A 19,694-nucleotide genomic window follows, 5' to 3' on the forward strand; every position below is an offset into this window, starting at 1 on the left:
ACCCTCTAGGATCCATGTTGTCACAAATGGCAAGTGTTGTCACAAATGGCAAGGCTTCATTCTTTTATACTGCAGAATAATATTCCACGGTGTGTGTGTGACACATCATCTTTATTTATTAGCGATTGGTGGACATCTAGTTTGCTTCCATCTCTTGGCTATTGTAAATAATGCGCAATGAACATAGGGGTGCATATATATATACCTTTCCGAGGTGGTGTTTTTGTTTTCTTCGGTTAAGTACCCAGAAGTGGGATTTCTGGATCGGATGGCAGCTCTGTTTTTAATTTTTTGTGCACAGTATTTCATTGTGTGGAAGCATTCATAATTTATCTACTGATGGATAGTTTGACGTTTCTCAGTCCTGAGCAGTTTGTTTTGTGATGTTTGGGGTAAGAAGGGGCATGTCTAGAGCGTGAAGGCAAGAAAGTCCTGCCTTAAAGGTGCAAAGTACCGAGTAGATGTGGGGCTCCACGCTGTGCTGAAGGCAAAGGTCTCTAAGGGGCGAGGCCTGCAGGAAGCTCCCCTTCCAGCACTCACCACGCGCCTGCTCACCCACCTGCCCCTGCTTCCTTCCTCCCTCCATAGATCACCCCGGCCTCCTCCTGACTTTGCAGCCAGGGGTGATGAGCATGTGGACATGTATGTGGGTGCATACGTGAGCCTCTCAGCAGACAGCCTCTGGGTGCTTCCTTCTCCTCACACCCCCTCTCCCCGCCACCAGCACATTCTCCAGCTCATCTCTGCACTGGCAGGAGCTGCCGGCCTTGCTCAGTCAGCCCTGAGCTGTGTGTGGTTAGAGGACTCAGCTTCTCAGACCCTCCCATGTACTCTCAAATCCAGAGGATCTGAGCTGTGTGGAATCACACCATAAAAATGCAGGTACCTCACTGGATCTTTCATTGTTCAGGGGGTTCCCAGAGGGCCTACTCTTGCACAGAACGCTCTCAGCTTCATCCTGCAGAACTGTCCCTTCTGGAGGCATCAGCCTCCACCCCAGCCACCCCTGCTCAGTGGGCCCCTGGCCTGTTCCTCCTCCCCTCTCCACCCTGCCCTGGCCTCTCCCTGCTCCTCCTGGTGCAGAGGGCCCACCAGGCTCATAAATAAGTGTTTCCACTCACAGCCCTTGTTGAGTGCCCCCGCTTGCTTCTGCACACCCACTCCTGTGTATCCCACACGGGGTCTTCATTTCCTAGCTAGCAGAGGGCTGAGGCAGCTCAACAAAACCCAAAATATGAAAACAAATACCAATAATCTACTTCCCCCACCACCACCAGCCTCCATTAGGAGCTCCCCGACTCGGCCAGCCCACCTCGGGCATTGAGGGTACCCCCCGCCCCACACACACACACATACCGCCTTCCTTTCAGCGAGTTGTTTGCAAGTGACTCAGAGTTGCCTTCATGCCGGCTGGTGCTCATTTAGGGAAGGAAAATTCAGTGGCCCACATGAAAATTGCTTTATTAAAGTGCAAAGATATTCCGCCAACTGTATTCCCACCATCTGCTTCGCTTGTGATTCTTCTGAAAAGCACAGTTCTCTGTGCCTCCTTGGCCTTTGTCCTTTCAAAGCTGCCAGAGGGATGTGGCTGGTTAATGGGGCCACCTCTGCTCGCAGACCCACAGGCCTGGCACACAGGCCGCGTAAAGGCCGCCCCGTGCAGTGTCTGGGAGCTGGGGGAACCCTGGCTGTGCAGCTGCATGAAGATCGCCAATGTCTGGGGCAGAGGGAACAGCCGGGCCTGGGTTTCCAGTCCTAGCGCGGACCCCTGCAGCTCACTTTACCTCTCCAAGCCTCAGTGTCTGCATCTGAGGACTGGGGATAAAACGCCCCCTTGCAGAGTCGTTGGGAGGGGGCAAGTGGGCCACACAGGCGAAGGCTCCAGAGTCCCTCCCAGTCTCCTCTCCCACCGACCCCACCCAATACACATTCTCAGGCTCTGCTTCCCCCAGTTGGAACTTCTCCTGATCTTCAGGAGCACAGGCCCTTGCCACACCTCATGCCCATGCTGCACCTCCACCTGGCGCGCTCCTTCCTCTCCTTCGCTGCCTCACCAACTCTCACGCTCCTACAGCACCCAACTGAAATGACTGTTAACACCCGCCTCTCTCGCCTGGTGGTACCCAGGCTACGGCTGCACTTTCCCGGCTGCTCATAACATAATCACTGCCCGCCCAGGACTCAGGTCCTGCAGGGCGGGGCCAGGGTCTGTCTCCTTCCTGCTGAGTCCCAGACCCTGGATGATGCTCAGCCGGCTGTGGGGTGGGCTGGCCAGTAGAACAGCGTGTAGCAGGTGTGGGTTTGGGGATCGCACATTCCCTAGGTGGGTAGCTGGGCAATTCACGTCACCTCTCCAAGTCTCAGCTCCCTGCGCTCTAAAGTGGAAATTGTAAAACTAGTACCTTCCTCATGGAGCTGCCATGAGGATCTGAGGTGCTAACTCGGAGAGTCGCCCGGTAGAGTTTGGGGAACATACTGTCTTGTACTGTTGCCAACAAGTGAAAGCCCTTTGGGAACTGCAAGGTGCCCCCACGTCTGAGATGACGAGGGTGGAGATGCTGAAGGCGACAGCCGGGGCAGGGCTCACATTCCAGGGAAGAACTGTGCTTCCCTGAAGTGCTAGAGCTCAGGTCATACCCCCACCTTACAGATGGAAAAACTGAGGCCCCAGTCAGCAAAATAATCACCGGCAGGGGAGCAAGTCCCACTGAGGTGTGCTTTCCCGGCTTTCTTATCTCAGAGCCCGGCCCCTCCCTGGGCCTGGAGGAAGGAAGGAAGCAGGACTCAGAAATATGTGCAGCAAACCCAGGATGTAAATTTGTGATCATCTATGAATATTCGGCGACTCTTTTGAGTTATTTGTGGCACCTCAGCCAGGCTGGGAAATGTATTCATGGAGCTGTTCTGTTGGCTTAGGTGACAAACAGTTGCTTCTCTTTGTCTCCTTTTTTTTTTTATGGAAAATGTTTACTTTTTACATAAGGACACTGCACACCCTACGAATGCCAGAGCCTCCAGAAACTGCTTCAAACCCAAAAGAAGTCTGTTGCTGCCACCCAATCCCATTTCTGCCCCCTTCCCCAGGAGGAGTTATTATAGAACGAGGGGGTGGGGCAGTGGAGGGGTTCTGAGACATGTCTCCAGCTGAATAAAGCAAACCCCGGAACCCGAAGGCGGCCTGGGAGGGAGGATCTGTGTGGGAAGAAGAGCTGCACCGCGCGGAGTCTCTGCTCCCGCTGGGAGCTTCTCGCTGGCACGGCTGCCCACCTGCCCACAGAGGAGGAGCCGCTCGCGTGACCCTCCAGGGTGGCAGCTGGCCCCTGCCCTCACTTACCGGAAGCACAGCATCAGGGCGGCTGGAAGGTTCCGAGGAGACTGGGCCCCCCTGCACCCCACGCGGCCTCAGCCCCACCCCCAGAGCCACGGCTGCACAGGAGTCTACACAGCATCTCTCCCCAACGTCTGGGCGTGGCTCCCACGCCTTTTCTGAAACACGGGAGCCCTTTTTGTACAGGAAGATGTTTCACAAACTACCCTCTGCCCTAGAGTATCTACCACTGTAAAACCCCTGGATGGACAAGGCTGACCAAAAGCTACTATCAATTCAAAGGCACTTTTCGGTCCCACCTGTTTTCTCACAGTGTCTGTAGACATTAAGGGGGAAGGAGCACCTCCATTGGGTGACACATTATGTATTCAGCCCACGAGTGATGCTGGTGGCGGGGAGTGTCTAAGAGTGTGGACTCCTGAGCAGCCGCCCACATCCGGTCAGCGTGGGTGGGTGATAACAAGGGGCTGCGCCCTCTCCCCCTCCCTGCCGAGCGCTCCCTCCTCCCCAGGGAACTGACTAGAACAGCTTCTCTCCGCAGGCGAGGCCCAGCTCCCTCTCCTCTCCACCCCAATCCATCACCATTAGCCTGACCTTGCCACGGCGCCGTAAGCAGGGAGCCGGGCCGGTTCTGACAATGCCTAAACACCTGACAAATCTCTCCAACTTGTTTTCTGCCAATGATGTAATGCACGGCTCCGTGGATGGGTGCGATGGATGCAGCGGGAATATTCTCTGAGCTTCTCTGTCAGCTTCTGTCCATGTCTCGGCTTCGCAGCGTGGGCTTGCTCCTGTGCCGGCCACCTCCTGGGTCTTAAGCGCCTCCGCTCTTATTTAGAGCTCAGCTCAGAGGCCTTCTCCCCGAGACCCCATCCCTGATGACCCTGAGCCCAGCCAACCCCAGTGCCTCTTCAGTCCATTTCCCTGTTTTCATTTTCTTCATAGAACCTGTCAATAGCTGACACTACTATTTACTTGTTCATCTGTTTGCCTGTCTATCCCAACTAGAGTGGAAGCTCTCTGAAAACCAGGACATTCCCACTGACAAAAAGAGCCTTGCCCGTAGCAGGCTATAAACATAAATATAAGCATAATAAATATAAATCCTATATAATAAAGATGTTATATGCAAATGGTCATTACGCCGTGAAGTGTAACGACCGACCATGTAACGACCAGATCACGGATCAGCAGGAGAGTGGGGCAGCGAGCTACAAGCGGGCAGCGGAGAGCTACAGGAGAGGGCAGGGCAGCAAGCTATGGGGGGCGGGGCAGCGAGCTACTGGTGCACGGATTTGTGGGCAGGGCTACTAGTATAACATATGAGCTTGTGGCAAATGCCATAGAGAGTAAAAGCCAAAAGGTGTGAGGAGAAAGTACTTCCATCTGTTCAGGGGAGATGGGGTTTAGAAGCTACAGGAGGGTGGGGCAGTGGGCAGAGAGCTACTAGAGGGCAGCAGTGAGCTACTGGCGAGCTACTGGTGCACAGATTCATGCACAGGGCTACTAGTACAAATATAAAGATAAATATGTGGCATGCTCCCGATTATGCAGCAAGTCGGCTGCAGAGCTGGGATATGTCCCCAGGTCTCCCAGATAGCCACCCCACCATGTTCTTTCCAACCTCCCAGGTAAGTGGTACAGCCAGGATTCGAACCCAGGACTCCACAGCCAGCTGCTCACCACCAGGCTTTACCCTCTCCCAAAAACAGCCTCCTGCTGACTGGCCTGTCCACTGAAAGTTCTAGCGTGCCACCGTCCAATAGGGTAGCCATTAGCCGGGGTGGCTATTTCAGTGTAACTTCATTAAAACTAAATCGAATTTAAAATTCAATTCCTTCTTACACTAGCCCCACTTTCCTGCTCCACAGCCACATGTGCTAGTGGCCGCCGTGGCGGACGGCACAGACGGGACATCACCATCACTGCAGTGCTGCTGGACTCTGCACGTTCGCGGCTCCCCCGGCACTTAGAACAATGCTCAGCTCATATTTTTTATTCAATGAATAAGGAAATGAACGAGAACCCCCTCCCGCTCTCCTCTGCTGCTGACCTCTTCTCCTTCTGTCCCTCAGGGAAGGATGAAGCCAGCAGCGTGGAGGTGACGTGGCCGGATGGCAAGGTGGCGAGCCGGAACGTGGCCAGCGGGGAGATGAACTCGGTGCTAGAGATCCCCTACCCCCGGGATGAGGACAGACTTCAGGACCCAGCCCCACTGCAGGTGAGAAAGGCATCTGGGCCTGATGGCCAGAAAAGAGGCCTCATCCACAAACCCATGGGCGGCAGCTGGATTCCCAGGAATCTGCAGACTTTGCCTCTAGAACGATGGAAATCCTAGCAAAGGGCAGGCTTCATGATGATCCCACCATTTGTAGTTCGCACAACAGTACCACATGCGCATCTCTTCTGCTCCTCACAGACATCTGGGGGTATTGGCAGGACAAGTATTTTTGCACCCATTCTACAGAGGAGGAAAACTGAGACCAAGTGGAAGAACCCACTAGGCCAGTGATGGCGAACCTATGACACGCGTGTCAGAGGTGACACTCGAACTCATTTTTTTGGTTGATTTTTCTTTGTTAAATGGCATTTAAATATATAAAATAAATATCAAAAATATAGGTCTTTGTTTTACTATGGTTGCAAATATCAAAAAAATTCTATATGTGGCACAAGAGTTAAGTTAGGGTTTTTCAAAATGCTGACACGCCGAGCTCAAAAGGTTCGCCATCACTGCACTAGGCTGTACAGCCAATTGGGAGCAGAGTTAAGAATTGACCCCAGGTCTCCTGCTTCCCTCCCAGCTCTTTCCAAATCTCTGACAAGCCTGTGTTAGTTCTGAGGGTGGGCCTCTGGGAGCTCTTGGAGAAAGAGCTCTAGATTCCAACTCTGATGGCAGTCACGTGGTTGCAAATAACAGGAACCCACCTAAATTCACACCGAAGAGAAGACCTCTAAGGAAACTTCTAGGGGAGCTCACAAAGTCCATGGAAAGCTGAGGGTGAGCAGGAACCATGCAGCTCAGTGGCCTCCGCCCCAGGAGCTCAAGGACCTTTGTCATTAGTGCGCTGGCCTGGGGGTGAGGAGGTCATTACCCTTCCCTAATAATCCCCACGCCCCACCCTCGTCCCTCGGTGCTGACAGCTGACATTTTCTGTCTTATGTAGAGTGTTGTTTTGAGTCTCCCTGACCTGCTACCAGTCTGCTGTCCCCGAAACCCCCATATAGACACAGCGAAGCCCCCACAGCCTGGAGTCACCAAATCTGTTTCCAAATCCATCTCAGCCTCAGTTCAGATTCTAGCCGCAGCGTCTTTGACTCATCCCTCCTGCTGGGATGCCCACCCCTGGTCCAGCTGGCCTTGCCCAGAGAGATGGGGGGTGGAGCCTGGCTTGCAGGTGCCACCCCTGTGAGTGGGGAACGTTCTCAGAGAAGAGGGTGTGGGGAGTGAGCAGACACCTCAGAAAGCTTCTCCCATCCCTCATTACCCTTTGCCTCAACTGAGACCCAGCCTCGGTCTCAGGGCAAGGCCACAGGAGGGCCCGTTTCTGTTACCCGTCCCCGCTCAGACTGTGGGTCCCACGTGAGGGGAATGAGCAGGAGTTTGGACGGAATCTGTTCTTGGCCTTCCCCCCAGTGTCCTGTTCTCAGTGCCAGGGAAGGAGTCCTGGCAGGGAGGGGCTCCCTCCAGGCCCAGAGCTAAGAACATCCCTCCTCTGGGGCCGGGGTGACAGCTGCTTTGTGGCTGTGATAGGGCCTGAGATGCCATCTTCTCAACTCACTAGTGTCTCTGCTTCTGCCCACTTTGCAGTGCGGCCAAGGATTCTCCCAGCAGGAAAATGGCCATTGCATGGGTGAGTTGCCTGCAGGCACCGGGGGATGGAGCAGAGGCCAGAATCTCCCTGGGGACAGTCAGCCTGAGTCCTGGCAAGGTTCAGGTTGCCGACAAGGGGTAGAAAGTGGGGAGGGGAGCCTATTGTTTGTCCCTGGGGCTCCAGATGCCAAGACAACCGCCAAGTGACTCACTGAGGTGGGAGCGACATTAGCAACCAGCAGGCTGAATCACCACAGTTCTGGGAATTGGCAGAGCTTCCGTGCCATGAATACAGAGAGAATGGCCATGAGACACACCATGGCCTGGACAGTGCTCACAGGGAGGCCTGACTGCTGGGAGCGGTGGAGGCTGGGTTGGCACAGGGCCCCATGGAGAGCTGGCATTTTCAGCCTGGCCACCGGTGGAGCAGCAAGGGCACTGGAGCAAACCAGGGTGTGGGGTATGGTCTCAGTACAAGGAGGTGGCAGCCTTGAGCAGTATGGGGGGAGGTGGGCAGGTGGCTGTGGCACTGCCAGGAAGGCAGCTCTGGGAAGGTCCGGTGACCTGAAAGTCCCCCAGGGACTGGAGTGGGGGGTGGGCAGCCTAGAGGCTCGGCATCCAGAAGGCTCACAGATGTCTTCCATCCCATTGGCTGACAATAAGGGGTCAGATCAAGGATGCCTCCTGCCTTTCAGCCCTCAGGAAGCATTCTTCCCAAGTCCCCTCTGCAGATGTCCGTCCGCCCCAGGCAAGTGTGTTTGCTGCTGAGATACAAGAGTAAACACGACAGACAGTCCCTCTCCAGGGCTTAGAGCTCATGGGAGAGGCACACGAGTTAACAGCGATGCCCACAGAGTGTGAGAGGCTGGGGTGGGGGAGGGAAGGGGTGTGAGGTGGCAAAGAGGTGGGGCCCACACCAGTCTAAGGAGGGTTCAAGAAGACGCCCCAGGAGATCAAGGTCTAAGCTGAGACCTGAGGGGTGATGAGGAGTTTGCCAGGCCAAGAGAGGGGAGAAAGTGTTCCGGTGGAGGGCACTGTGTGGACAAAGACCACAGGTGAGAAAGTGGAGGAGGAGGGCTCTAAGAGGCTTGAGGAGAAAAGGAGTCCCCTCCACTCTCCATGTCCCCACTCTAGCCACTCCAAACGGACGGTGCACACACAGAAATTCCAGGACCTTCCTTGGGCACTGGAAGGTCCCTGTGCGATCACCAATCCAGCCGCCTCTTCCTTTTCACTTTCCAGTGGACATATATGTGTCTCCCACACACCGGGCCAATGTGGGGAGCTGGGAATACAGGCCAAGCATCTCCCCTGGAGGGCGTTCATCCTAGTGGGGGGAGACAGACCATCACTCGTGACCCAATACCTGGACTAGATGAGTTAAGAACCCGTTAAGCAAGGAGCTCTCTGGAGACTGTTCTAGACAGAGTGGTCAGGACGGGTCTCAGAGGAGGGGACCTTTGAGCTGAGACCTAAAGGATGAGAAGGGCCTGGCCATGGAAATACCTGAGGGAAGAGCGAAGACCACGAGGCAGGTAAAAGGCTTGGAATGTCAGAGGAACAGGAAGGAGGCCGATGCGCCCAGAGAGGACAGAGGAGCCAGATCCAAGTCCGGGGGAGTCTTGAAGCCCCGGAAAGGTGTCTGGACTTTGCTCTTAGGGCCCTGCACAGTTTACAGGAGAGTAGCATGATGTGGTCACACTTTCAAAAGATCACGCTGGCTGCCGAATTGCAGATTGGATTGGAGGGAGGCGTGGAAGCCAAGAGGCCAGTCAGGAGGCAGCTGCAGAAATCCAGGCAAGAGACGGTGCTGGCTGGGAATGGCTGGTGGCAGAAGAATGAGAATGAGAAGCAGGTGGACAGACAAGGGGGATACCGTAGGGGCAGAACTAATGGGATCTGTTGTTACATTGCCTACAGAGATGAGGAAAAAGAAAGAATTGGGTATCACTGGTTTCTGCTTGAGTTATTGATTGAGTTAGGGAAGATGGGAAGAGGGGGCAGAAGAGGTTTGAGGACTAGAGGGAATCTAAAGTTCCATCTGGGACCTACTAAGTTTAAGATGCACGTTAGACACATTCACGAGTCGGGAGCCCCAGGGAGAGGTTGTGGCTGGAGATAGGAAGTCTGGAATCGTTCATGTATGAAGGGACCACCTAGATAAAGTATGGTAGATAGAAGACCCAGGACTGAGCCTGAGCACCCCTGACATGTAGAGGTCAAGCACAGTAGGAGTCAGCCAAGGGGACTGAAGTGAAGAAGTTGAGGCCCAAAGATAAGGGACATGTCCCAGTCACAGAGTGGGTGGAACAGCAGAGCCTGAGCAAGGACCTACGCCCTCCTGAGTGAGTGATTCCCTTCCCTTTCAGACACCAACGAATGCATCCAGTTCCCATTCGTGTGCCCTCGAGACAAGCCCGTGTGTGTCAACACATATGGAAGCTACAGATGTCGGACCAACAAGAAGTGCAGTCGGGGTTACGAGCCCAACGAAGATGGCACAGCCTGTGTGGGTGAGTCAGCCCTGGCCACAGTTCAGTAGCAAAAAGACTTTGCCATCTGCTGGGGAGCTCTGGGGAGGCCCCAGATCAGGGTCCCCAGTCCCTGCCTTCTCCTGGCTGGATGGAGTCTCCTTAGACCCCTGTTGAGTCTCCAGGAAGACATGACAGAGGCTTGGAGAAGCTCAACCACTACTGCCACCAACTGAAGGGCCCCTGGGTGCTGTGCTCTCCGGCCATTGCTCTTCTTATTTCTCCCTTCTCACATTTTCTAAAACAAATGCTCCTACCTGGAGGCCAGCCCATCTATTCTTACCTGGGGTTTAAACTAGCTCCTACTCCATATCTTTGTCTGAATTTCTGAACTGGTATTTATTTGTCTTCTTCCTCCCAAACACTTTCCCCCTCCCCGGCCCCACCCCCACCCCTTTTCTCTTTTTCCCATTTTCTATCTCTGCTCCATCCTTTTTGCAGCTCAAGTGGCCTTTTTAGGTGGGTACCCTTCTGCCGCCTTTAGAATCTCAGAGCCTCTCTCTCGGGCCTCATATCTTTCTCTAGGCCTTGGACTTTGCCTTCAGTTCTATGCATTTTAAATTCCAACAATAAAGGAAAAAAAACCAACAACCTTTGTGGAAAACTAAATTTCTCCTGCTGCCTGTCTCTCTCTCCACGCCCAGAGATTCTGCTGCAAGCTCTCTCTGAATGGACAGCGGGGGTGGCCATCTTTGAAAAGGGGAATTTGGAAATATTGATATGTGTGTAACCTTAGTTGTGTGTGAAGCCTTTCTTTGCATGTTTTCTGAGAAAACAGGAAAGGAAAGTCTCCCCCTCAACCCCAATCCAGCCTCCCTCACTCCAGAAGAATACAGATAGTCCTGTCTTTCCTGTATCCTCCTGTATCATGAGCGGCTCATTTTGCCCTTCACAAAGATGGCTCTCAGGTGGTGGTTGCTCAGTTGGTCCGATGATGTATCATGTGCCTGCTGGTTTGGCCTGTGCTGTTCTGCTCTGTGCGCCCTGACTTCCTGTGGTCGAGAACGCCTGATGGGGGTTGGTGGTGGCAATGGGAGGAGAAAAGGGTGGCCCTTTGGGATTCTTGATAAAAATGTTAAAGTTTGAACTTACTAAGTCTTCCAGCCTCTTTCTGGAGAAATTATGCCAATAAACTCTCTGCCTAGCTGGTAGGGGAAAAAATGTGTCCAGGGCAAAGTAGATGCTGGTTGGAGTGCCAACTTAGCAGCAGCCCTTCCATCATGTGGTGCTTGGAAAGCCAATCATGAGACGGAACGTGTCCCTGGGCGTGAACAATGGTTTGGGTATGTGCATCAATGATCACATTTGGGCGACGGGGCTTGCACCAGGTACAGAACGTGGGATAATCAAGATCTAGACATATTCTAGGCCTTTTACCTGGGGAAAGCCAGTTCTCCACTCGGAGCCTTGGTTTTCCTCATCGAAATAAGAATTGGGCTGGTGTATCCCTAAGACACCTCAGTGTGTGGCTGGATCTAGGCATGGCCAGTCTCAGGTTACCCTGAGTTCTAGAAAGAACCTTGCAACCTGGTCTCCTCTGCAATATGCTTGGAAACTAGAAGCTCCTGTAGCTTTGGGAATGACGCAAAGCCATAGAGTAGTTTCATGGCCAGCCTCGGTGTGAAAGTTCATTATTAATCACAGATCTATTCTTTATGGAGAAGAAAAGTCACCCCAAGACATAATAAAATCACACTTAAGAATGCAGAAGCCTTTTAAAAATATATTTAACCAAAAAACTACCATTTTCTGATATAATATTAATACTCCAAATAAATCACAAAATATGAATGCCTTGTAGCTAGTGCTGTTTTTACACTCAGCACAGGAGCTTAAATGAAAAGTTTTCCAATAAAAACAGCTACAATTTCACAGAAAAGCGTACATCAACTTAAAAATCACTCCACTTCCAGGAAGCCCACTCCTGTATGTTGACATAGAATTAAAATCTCAAAGAGCCCCAGAGATGGGGCTCAGCGCGATGAAGTGCTCTGCCCAAGGTCACAGCGAGCTGGTCTCTGAGCCAGAACCGGAGCCCTCTCCCACACACCGTCTTGTCGGGGTTGGGGGGGGCGGGGTAACAGACTGCCCTGTCACTGTTCAGACTATTCCCGAGATATCCCGGAAGATGCTGCCTTTTTAGAAACAAACAAATGGATCTAAGATATAAGATAAGTAAAACCCAAAACCCACAGAGGTGATGGCTCCAAATGCAATGGTAATGACAAGACAATAGTGTCCATTGACTGGCCGCACACACAACACCCGTAAAAGGGACAGGACAGCTAGGGAGGCGGCAAACTCCCGAGGACGGCTTATCGGCAGTAACCACGGATCCCCGCACTTGGAGTTTCTTACAAGAGGGCATGTTTGTGTTGCTTTATCCTACTTGGTCAGTGATGCCAGATGAGTTACTAAGGAGTTCAAAATCCCTCCAGCTCTTAAGAGCACAACCACAGTATCCTGAAGGCTTTGCATTAGATTCATTCATTCACTCACTTATTCATCAAATGTTTGTTGAACACCTACTATGTGCCAGGTACCGAGCTAGGCTCTGGCATATGGTGGTAAGTTGCTGTCCCCACACTGCCTTCCTCCAACCATAGCCCAGCGCATGGGATAGGAATGGGACTCAAAGGGGCTTTCTAAAAGCTCTAGCTAAATGTAGGGGTTGCTATACCAGAAAGCAAGCTCTCTGCATTCGTTCATATATTTATTTCACAAGCATTCATTGAGAACCTCCTGTGTGAAACATCAGCCTCCATCTCCCCCCCCCCCCCCCCAAAAAAAACTCTCCCCCCCCCCGCATGAAGAATATGACAAGGCCCCTCCAATGCGTGGCCAAGTCCCCTGACCCCAAGATGTCTGTGTTGGAAGAAATATGAGGCTAAAAGATACAGAGGACAGGTGGGTAGTGAACCAACTCAACATTATCTGCTCTGAAATAACAGGCCTCCCCAGTGGGCCAGGAGCCCAGCGCCTCAGTCCAGGACATGGACTGGTCTGTCCTGAACCAGTCACAGATGGGTGGGCGCAGAACAGCATCCAAGCTATCAGGCTCGGGATCCCCATCTCCCTCTTTCTTCTAACGCCCCCTCCTCTGAGGCCCTTGGGGGCCCAAACTCTTGCCTTCCCCTTCTAAACACAGACAATTCAGTCTTTCCTTTACCGCCTAGCCCCACTCCTGACATCTTTATTGGCTTATGCTGGATTTGAGTTTGTAACAGAAGTATTGAATGCCTTGGGGCTGACAGGTAATGGAATGGGCCTGGGAGGGCCCATGCCAATGCAGGAGCTGAGCCTCTCTGAAGGGGGCAGCCAGGACTCACTCCAGCAGAGCCGGGAGGTGGACCAGCATTGCCAGAACGTCCCTTTTTCCCCCCAAGAAAAACCAAATAATAAAAATAATTCCATTTTCATTCTGCCCAAGAATACTGCTCTTCCCAGGAATGTACCCGGTAAAATGACAACAATAACTTACATTCAGTGAGCTCGGAGTGTCGGTACCGGTTCTAAACCCTTTACAAGAGTCAACCCGTTTAATCCTCACAGCAACCCCCAGAGGCAAGTGCTCTAATGGTCCCAGTTTTGCAGAGACGCTGAGTGGTTTGCCTGGAGTCACACGGCTGGGACAGACAGTGGCAAGGCCCGATCAGGGTAGTCCATCCCCTGCCTGTGCTCTGACCTCTGCTTCTTACTTCTCCATGTGGGGTGGCTAACCGGTTAGGCAAAAGCCACCATCTCTCAGGCTGCCCCGGGTCAAGGGATGGGTTGCGAAGGAAGGAAGGAATGGAGGCCCTGGGATCTGAGACAGTCTCCCCACGGTCTCGTTCGAGCTGCAAGAAGAGATGGCAGTGCCCGTGTTGAGTTCTCTCACTGGGCCAGCCTGGCCAGCCTTTGTGGACACAGGATTGTGAATCACCCGCAGGGCCTCTGCGAGCATCTACTCAGTTGCCAGCCCTGCTCTGGGGAGGTGCCATTCTGAGGGCCAGGAGTTTGATTATGTGTCACTCTGGCTGCTATGGCCCCCTCCCAGGGTCTGGGCCTCACACCCTACCAGCACCACTGGACTGCAGCCCCCCCAGAGCCGCATGGAGACGGGTGGATGAACTTTATTTTCTCAGGGAGCCAGCTGGGTTTTTCCAGCAGATTCCAGGATGGTGCCCCCACCCACACTGTCAGCCAGGAGGCAAACCTCCCCAGGATCAGCCATTGTCCCTCTCCTTCCGTGTGGGCCAGACCCCGGCCACATTCTGTCAGGGCTGATGCTACGTCTCCTTGGCAACAGGCACCTCGTGAAAGGAGGGAGAGGGAGGGCGAGGGAGCATGGGCTGGTTAATTCCACAGATAACGCCAGCCCCTCCTTCCGCGGCTTGTCCTCTTAAGGAACCACTGGCTGAACAGCAAACTGGTCAAAAGGGTCAACCGTCAGAGAAAAATGAGAAGCAAGAAGAGAAAAAGCAACCTTCCTCGGGAAAAGAAGCTAACATTCATGGAACGCCTACCATATGCTCCATTAATCCTCACATCCATCCTAGGAGAGACATGTTATTAGTCTATGTTATTACCAAAGAAAATAAGGATCAGAAACAAATATGTTGCAAAGGTCGCATGACTAAGTGGCAAAAGCTGTGATTCAAGCCCACAACTCTCTGGCTCCAAAGCCTGTGTTCTTAAGCCTTACGGGCAGCCACCTCCAGGTAACTGACACCTGAGCAAGTTATCTAACCAGCTGTCACTCGGCACGCACTGGCTGGCTTGGGATATACATCTGTGAGCAGCATGGGCAAAGATTCCTGACGGCTCCGATCACTCGTGGCAGGCACTGACCAACACAATAAGTATATGGTGTATCAGAAGGAGATAAGTGCTATTGGGGGTCAGGGAGAGCAGCGTTAAGGCAAGTTGGGAGTGATGGGATAGAGGCCCGAATGCCATTTTAAATAGGGTGGGTCAGGGCGCTGAGAAGGAGGCCTTTGAGCAAAGACTTCAAGTGGGTGAGCTGTCCTTGAACCTGTTTTCTCATCTGTAAAATGAGGGTAACACCCACCTCGCAGTTACTGTGTGTGCTCAGCTCAGTTCTCAGGCCGAGCCATTCCCAGGGAGAACAGTCATAAAACAAGGTACTCTGAGCAGGGAGGGTGTGGCATCTACGGCTGATGGAGCAGGAGTCACTGCAGGGAACCAGTCACGTGCCCTGGAGACACAGCCCTTGGCCATCCCTAAATCCAGAGGCACCGGAGAAGTCTACTCCTGCCCCATCCTTTTCAAATGAAGAAACTGAGCCCCCAAAAGGAGTAGTGACTTCTCGAGGACACAGTCTCGCTGGGAATCCGACTCCTTCCTGCCCCGGGCACCTCCTGGCCCGCCCTGCCTCCTGTCCAGAAAGCTCAGTGTCTCCGAAGCACAATGGTGTCACGGCCTCAGGTGCATGGGGGCAGCGCCTGTTCTTCCCCTTGTGCTGACCCAGAATCAGAGTCAGGGTCCGTGCTCATCACGTGGCCAGAGGAATCATGCCTGGGCCGCGGAGCACAGCCAGAAATCCTACGCCCTGCCTCCCTCTCTCCTTCCCCCTCCCCCATCCTTAAAATTATCTCTTCCCACTCTGGCCAGTGTGTTGGTTGAGTGTCATCTCATGCACCAAAAGGTCACCGGTTCAATTCCCAGTCAGGGCACATGCCCAGGTTGCAGGCAACCAATTGAGGCTTCTCTCTCTCCCTCTCTCTCTCTAAAATCAAATTTTTAAAAAAAGTTATCTCTTCCCTCGAGACTCTGGGATCAGACGGACTCAGGCTTTAATCCCAGACAGGCTGCCCACGCACTCTGTAAGGGACTCCACATAAGCTGTTTCACTTCTCTGACCCTCAGTTTCTTGCCCCAAAAAACAGAGCCCTGACAACCTCACAGAGCTGTTGTGAGGTAAACCATGTCAGGTGCTCAGTGCAGCGCCTGCGTTGATAAAATGCAGATAATTTTGTAAAATCTGTTCCAGGCCCTTTAACCTCCTGGTTCTGCTTCCAGCAGTGCCTGCTTTGACAAGAACCCATAAGTCACTAACCTGGACCGATAAGAATCCTTCCCGACAAGACACATCTATCACTCAGAGTTACAAATGTGGGGTTCATCTGGGGGCCGGGTTACACAGCATCTTCCCTGTGGAGAGCTCCAGCCCTGTCTTTGGATCTGCGCTGGGGAGCACAGGGCCCGTCAGTACCCATCCATTCACCTGCCGCTCCAGGGCCTGCGAGCATCCATCTCATGCCAAGCAGCCCTCACGATCACCTCTGACCCATCAGTCATCTTCTGTACCCATCCTCTTATCCACCCATCCACCCATCCATCCATCCGTCTGCCTGTCCATACATCCGCTTATGGTACGTCACTCTCTAGGACTCCAGGCCCAGACTTTCCAGGCAAAACACTCAGCCCCACAAGGATGTACCCACCTCAGAATCATGGTGTTCAGGGAGCATGGGCAGGGGCTGAGTTGGTGGGACACACGTCCTCCCTGCCCTCCCAGGACAGGTGGGATCATGAGCAGAGCCTCCAGATCACAGCCCCGGCAATAGTACTGAAAGCAGCTTCTGGCACGGGGAGGGCGGGAGGGGGGGGGCGGGTCACTGCTGCTACCCTTTCATTGAGGTATTTGGTGACCACCTGCTGTTGAATTGGATCACTCAGTGACCACTCACCTGTCTGCACCTGCTAAGCTGTTCTCGGTGGCACATGGATTGCCCCCAGAGCCTGAGGATCACACACCTGAACATGCTTATCTCTTTCTGCCAGCCCGTGATGGGCTGCCTCTCCCACCCCCCTGCCAAGGGCGAGGCGCTGTGACAGGCATGGGCACAGGGTGAGGGCGCTGGTGGAAATGAGTAAGACAGGCTCCCCAACCTGCCAGCCCGTGATGGGCTGCCTCTCCCACCCCCCCGCTGTGACAGGCATGGGCACAGGGCGAGGGCGCTGGTGGAAATGAGTAAGACAGGCTCCCCAACCTCCAAGAGTTTACTGGGGAACTGGGCACAGAGAGAAGAAGGCCGTCACACACACGCCGTCTTGTAGGCGGTGTGTCACACCTCCCCTGCAGGGCCTCGCTCAGCACTGCTCTCAGGTGGTAACTGGCCCCCGATCACTTCTCCATTACAGAAATCGATAACTTGAATTACTCCAAAAAACGAGCCCCGTCGTGGCCCTGCAGAGCTAATTTTTCTGTGTCCACAGCTTTTGCCCACATGCTTCCCTTTGGGTGTGAAATCTGTCCGTAGGAGTCAGTCCGGGCAGAGCAGAGTCTTTGACTGACCGTGACACTGGACGAAGGAGAGCGGATCCGGGTCAGACACTTAGGTCCAAGTCTTTGCTCGTAGCTGTGGGCGCTGGTCAAGCTACTTAACCACCTGGAACACCAGCGTCCTCATCTATAGAATAAGGACCGGAGTGTAACCACCCAGCAGAGTGTTAGAGAATTAAGTGGAATACTAATGTGCGCAAATATTCCTGGCACATATTAGGGCATCAGCGAACCCTTGGATAAATGCCTGTTTATTCTGTGGAAGGATCCGAAACCTGGCTATAAATCTATATGATGAGGCCGCTGCATAATGAGGGCCCAGTGTAACTTCGGCAATAACAATAATCTCTGACGCTGGAGAAACACACTCCCATTTGTGAAGATGCATTGACATAACGCTCTCATTTTACAAATGGCAAAGCTGAGACCCGGGATAGTTACGTGAAGTCCTGGGGGTCCGCGATCGGTGCAGCCCCCTGACCGCCTTCGCGCTCGCCCACCTCCTCCGTCATCCCTGACTCAAAAGCACAAGCCCCAGCACTGCTCCAGGACGCTGCCCGCCAGGCTCAGCCACCCAGCAGGTGCTGAAGAGACAGGCCCTCGTCCGGCCCCTCAGAGAAGAGCTGTGAGCTGGGCACAGTCTGCCCTGGGCGCTGCCAAGGGAACAGATCCTCCCGCAGTCGCCTGAGCAGGGTCCTGTGGGAACCTCAGAAGGCCGGACCCTGAGGGGAAGGGAAGAATCTGACACCGGGAACATTCGCAGCCGGGCCTCACCCACCGCTCAAAACCAGTTGTGTCCAGCCTTTTGCTGGGATGGGGGTGGGAGGTTACATACCCCTGATGATCTCCTGAAAGCTGTGGATTCTGTTCCCCAGGTAAGGCTGCATCGTTTTGCACACAAGCACAGGAGAGGAGGGTCACGGTGAAGAGCTCCTGGCATAAGCCTGGGCTGTTTTAAGATTTTCTTAAACACTAGTGCCTTCTCTCTTGGACATCCCACCCCTCATCACATCAAATATTTTCATATCTATCCACAGCCACTCGCGTAAACACACACACATACACGAGTCTATTGAATTGTAGCTGACTGGCACAGTGTTGTCTTTTGTAGATATGTAATAAAACACTTTCAATTTTGTGCTTTCTTTTTCTATTTTGGAGCCAATAAACGTTTTCAGTAAATGACATTGAAATGTATCAGACGTTCAGAAAAAGACACAGATCCTAAATGAACAGCTCAATGGATTCTCACGAGCACGCCGGTACAGCACCCAGAAGCCCACCAGGCCCCCTTCCCCTCACTGCCCACCGCCCCCTCCCCGGGGCAGCCGCTGTCCTGACTTCTAACACCGTAGATTGGTTTCGCCTGTGTTCTAATTCTTTTATGAGTGGGATTGCAGAGTTCACACTCGTTTTGAGTCTGGCCGCTTTCATGGAACCCAGTTCAGGTGTCAGGCATTGTCAGAGGCCTGTGAACAGCTCGTGGGCTCCGGGTACTGCTCAAACCAGGCGCTCTCGACCTTGCCTTTATTTTTTTTTTAATAATTTTTTATTTTTCCATTACACTTGGCATACCATATTATATTCCTTCCAGGTGTATAACCCAGTGGTTGGACATTACATAACTTACTAAGTGATCGCCCCAAGACCCGTAGTACCCATCTGGCCCGGAACCTCCAGGGGAGCTTTGAAAAACCCTAATGCCCAGGCTGCACCCACACAACAATGAATCGGGGGGTAGGACCGGGCCTCGGCAGTTTTTCTTGCTCCTCGGATGACACCAGTTGCAGCCGAGCATGAGCAGCACTGGTCTAAGCAATTCTGTGAAGCATTAGTATCCCTGTGTGCACCTGAGGAAACCGGGGCCCCAGGAGTCACCACCGCATGCGAGAGTCATGGAGCCAGATCCCATCCAGATCTGACTCCGAGTGCACGGCCTTCGTCCTCGGTGAGCGGTAGAGCCAAAACCCGGCGGGGTGCCTCCTGCAGAGACCCTCCTCACCGCGAGACCCGCTGCAGCTGTGGCGAAGGGAGGTGGGGGTTCCCAGCTACACACGCCTCCAGGAGAAAGGCAGCACCCCGGGGGCTGGCTGTGGGAGACTCACCTCATGGCGTCCAGACTCCACCTTCGCCCGGAAACTCTGGAAGCCACAGTAAAGTCTTTGCAGGTGGGACAAGCTGCTGGTTGGGGGTCCTGGGGAAGTTACCCACAGCTGGGTACTAGCTCTGACCCGGGCCTATTTCCGGGCGCCGTGCAGGATTCCTCCACTTGGGGGCACCACGAGCTTCTGTAAACTGATTTTTTTTTCAACACACCCCCTTCCGCCTTTGGCCAAAGGAAGTCAGAAAGTGGAGTCGGGATAATGAGGGGGAAGCAGCAGCCCAGAGGGCGGGAGGCGGGGCGGGGGAGGTTCTGCTCCTGGGGCCTGATGAAGCTTGTCTCTGGTTGATGAGGAGGATGCAGGCACAAGGCTGCAACCAGACCAGGAGAGAGGCCACTCCCCCATAACTAAGCCAGCAGAGGGAAAGCCGGGCTGAAAAAGCACACCAGGTGTGGCGGCTCCGCCACTGCCCTTCTCCAGGCTGCCCCTGGGGGGGCCCATGAGGAGTGCAGTCCTCCCACACTCCTGGCTTGGAGGCACCAGACCTACCTCAGAGTCCAGGCACAGCTCCAAGCCCTTCCCTGGGAACCTGGGAAACCCTAACCTTAGGATGGCTGAGGACCTCAAGCTG

At 53.6% G+C, this 19,694-nt stretch overlaps 1 protein-coding gene across 6 annotated transcripts in view; it reads left to right on the forward strand.

Annotated features, from left to right (window-relative positions):
* CRTAC1 (cartilage acidic protein 1) overlaps positions 1 to 10,764 on the forward strand; it is a 140,384-nt gene extending 129,620 nt beyond the window's left edge. For all 6 annotated transcript variants that reach the window (XM_005885387.2, XM_005885388.2, XM_005885389.2 and 3 more), the window contains 4 exons: positions 5,404 to 5,549; positions 7,140 to 7,182; positions 9,512 to 9,655; positions 10,115 to 10,764. In XM_005885387.2, the coding sequence (XP_005885449.1) occupies positions 5,404 to 5,549; positions 7,140 to 7,182; positions 9,512 to 9,655; positions 10,115 to 10,233 (452 nt within the window). In that variant the 3' untranslated portion in view covers positions 10,234 to 10,764. The remainder of the gene's footprint in view (positions 1 to 5,403; positions 5,550 to 7,139; positions 7,183 to 9,511; positions 9,656 to 10,114) is intronic.
* Positions 10,765 to 19,694: the final 8,930 nt, after the last annotated feature.

This window comes from Myotis brandtii, unplaced genomic scaffold, assembly GCF_000412655.1.
Source record: "Myotis brandtii unplaced genomic scaffold, ASM41265v1 scaffold902, whole genome shotgun sequence".
NCBI classification, from domain to species: domain Eukaryota; kingdom Metazoa; phylum Chordata; class Mammalia; order Chiroptera; family Vespertilionidae; genus Myotis; species Myotis brandtii.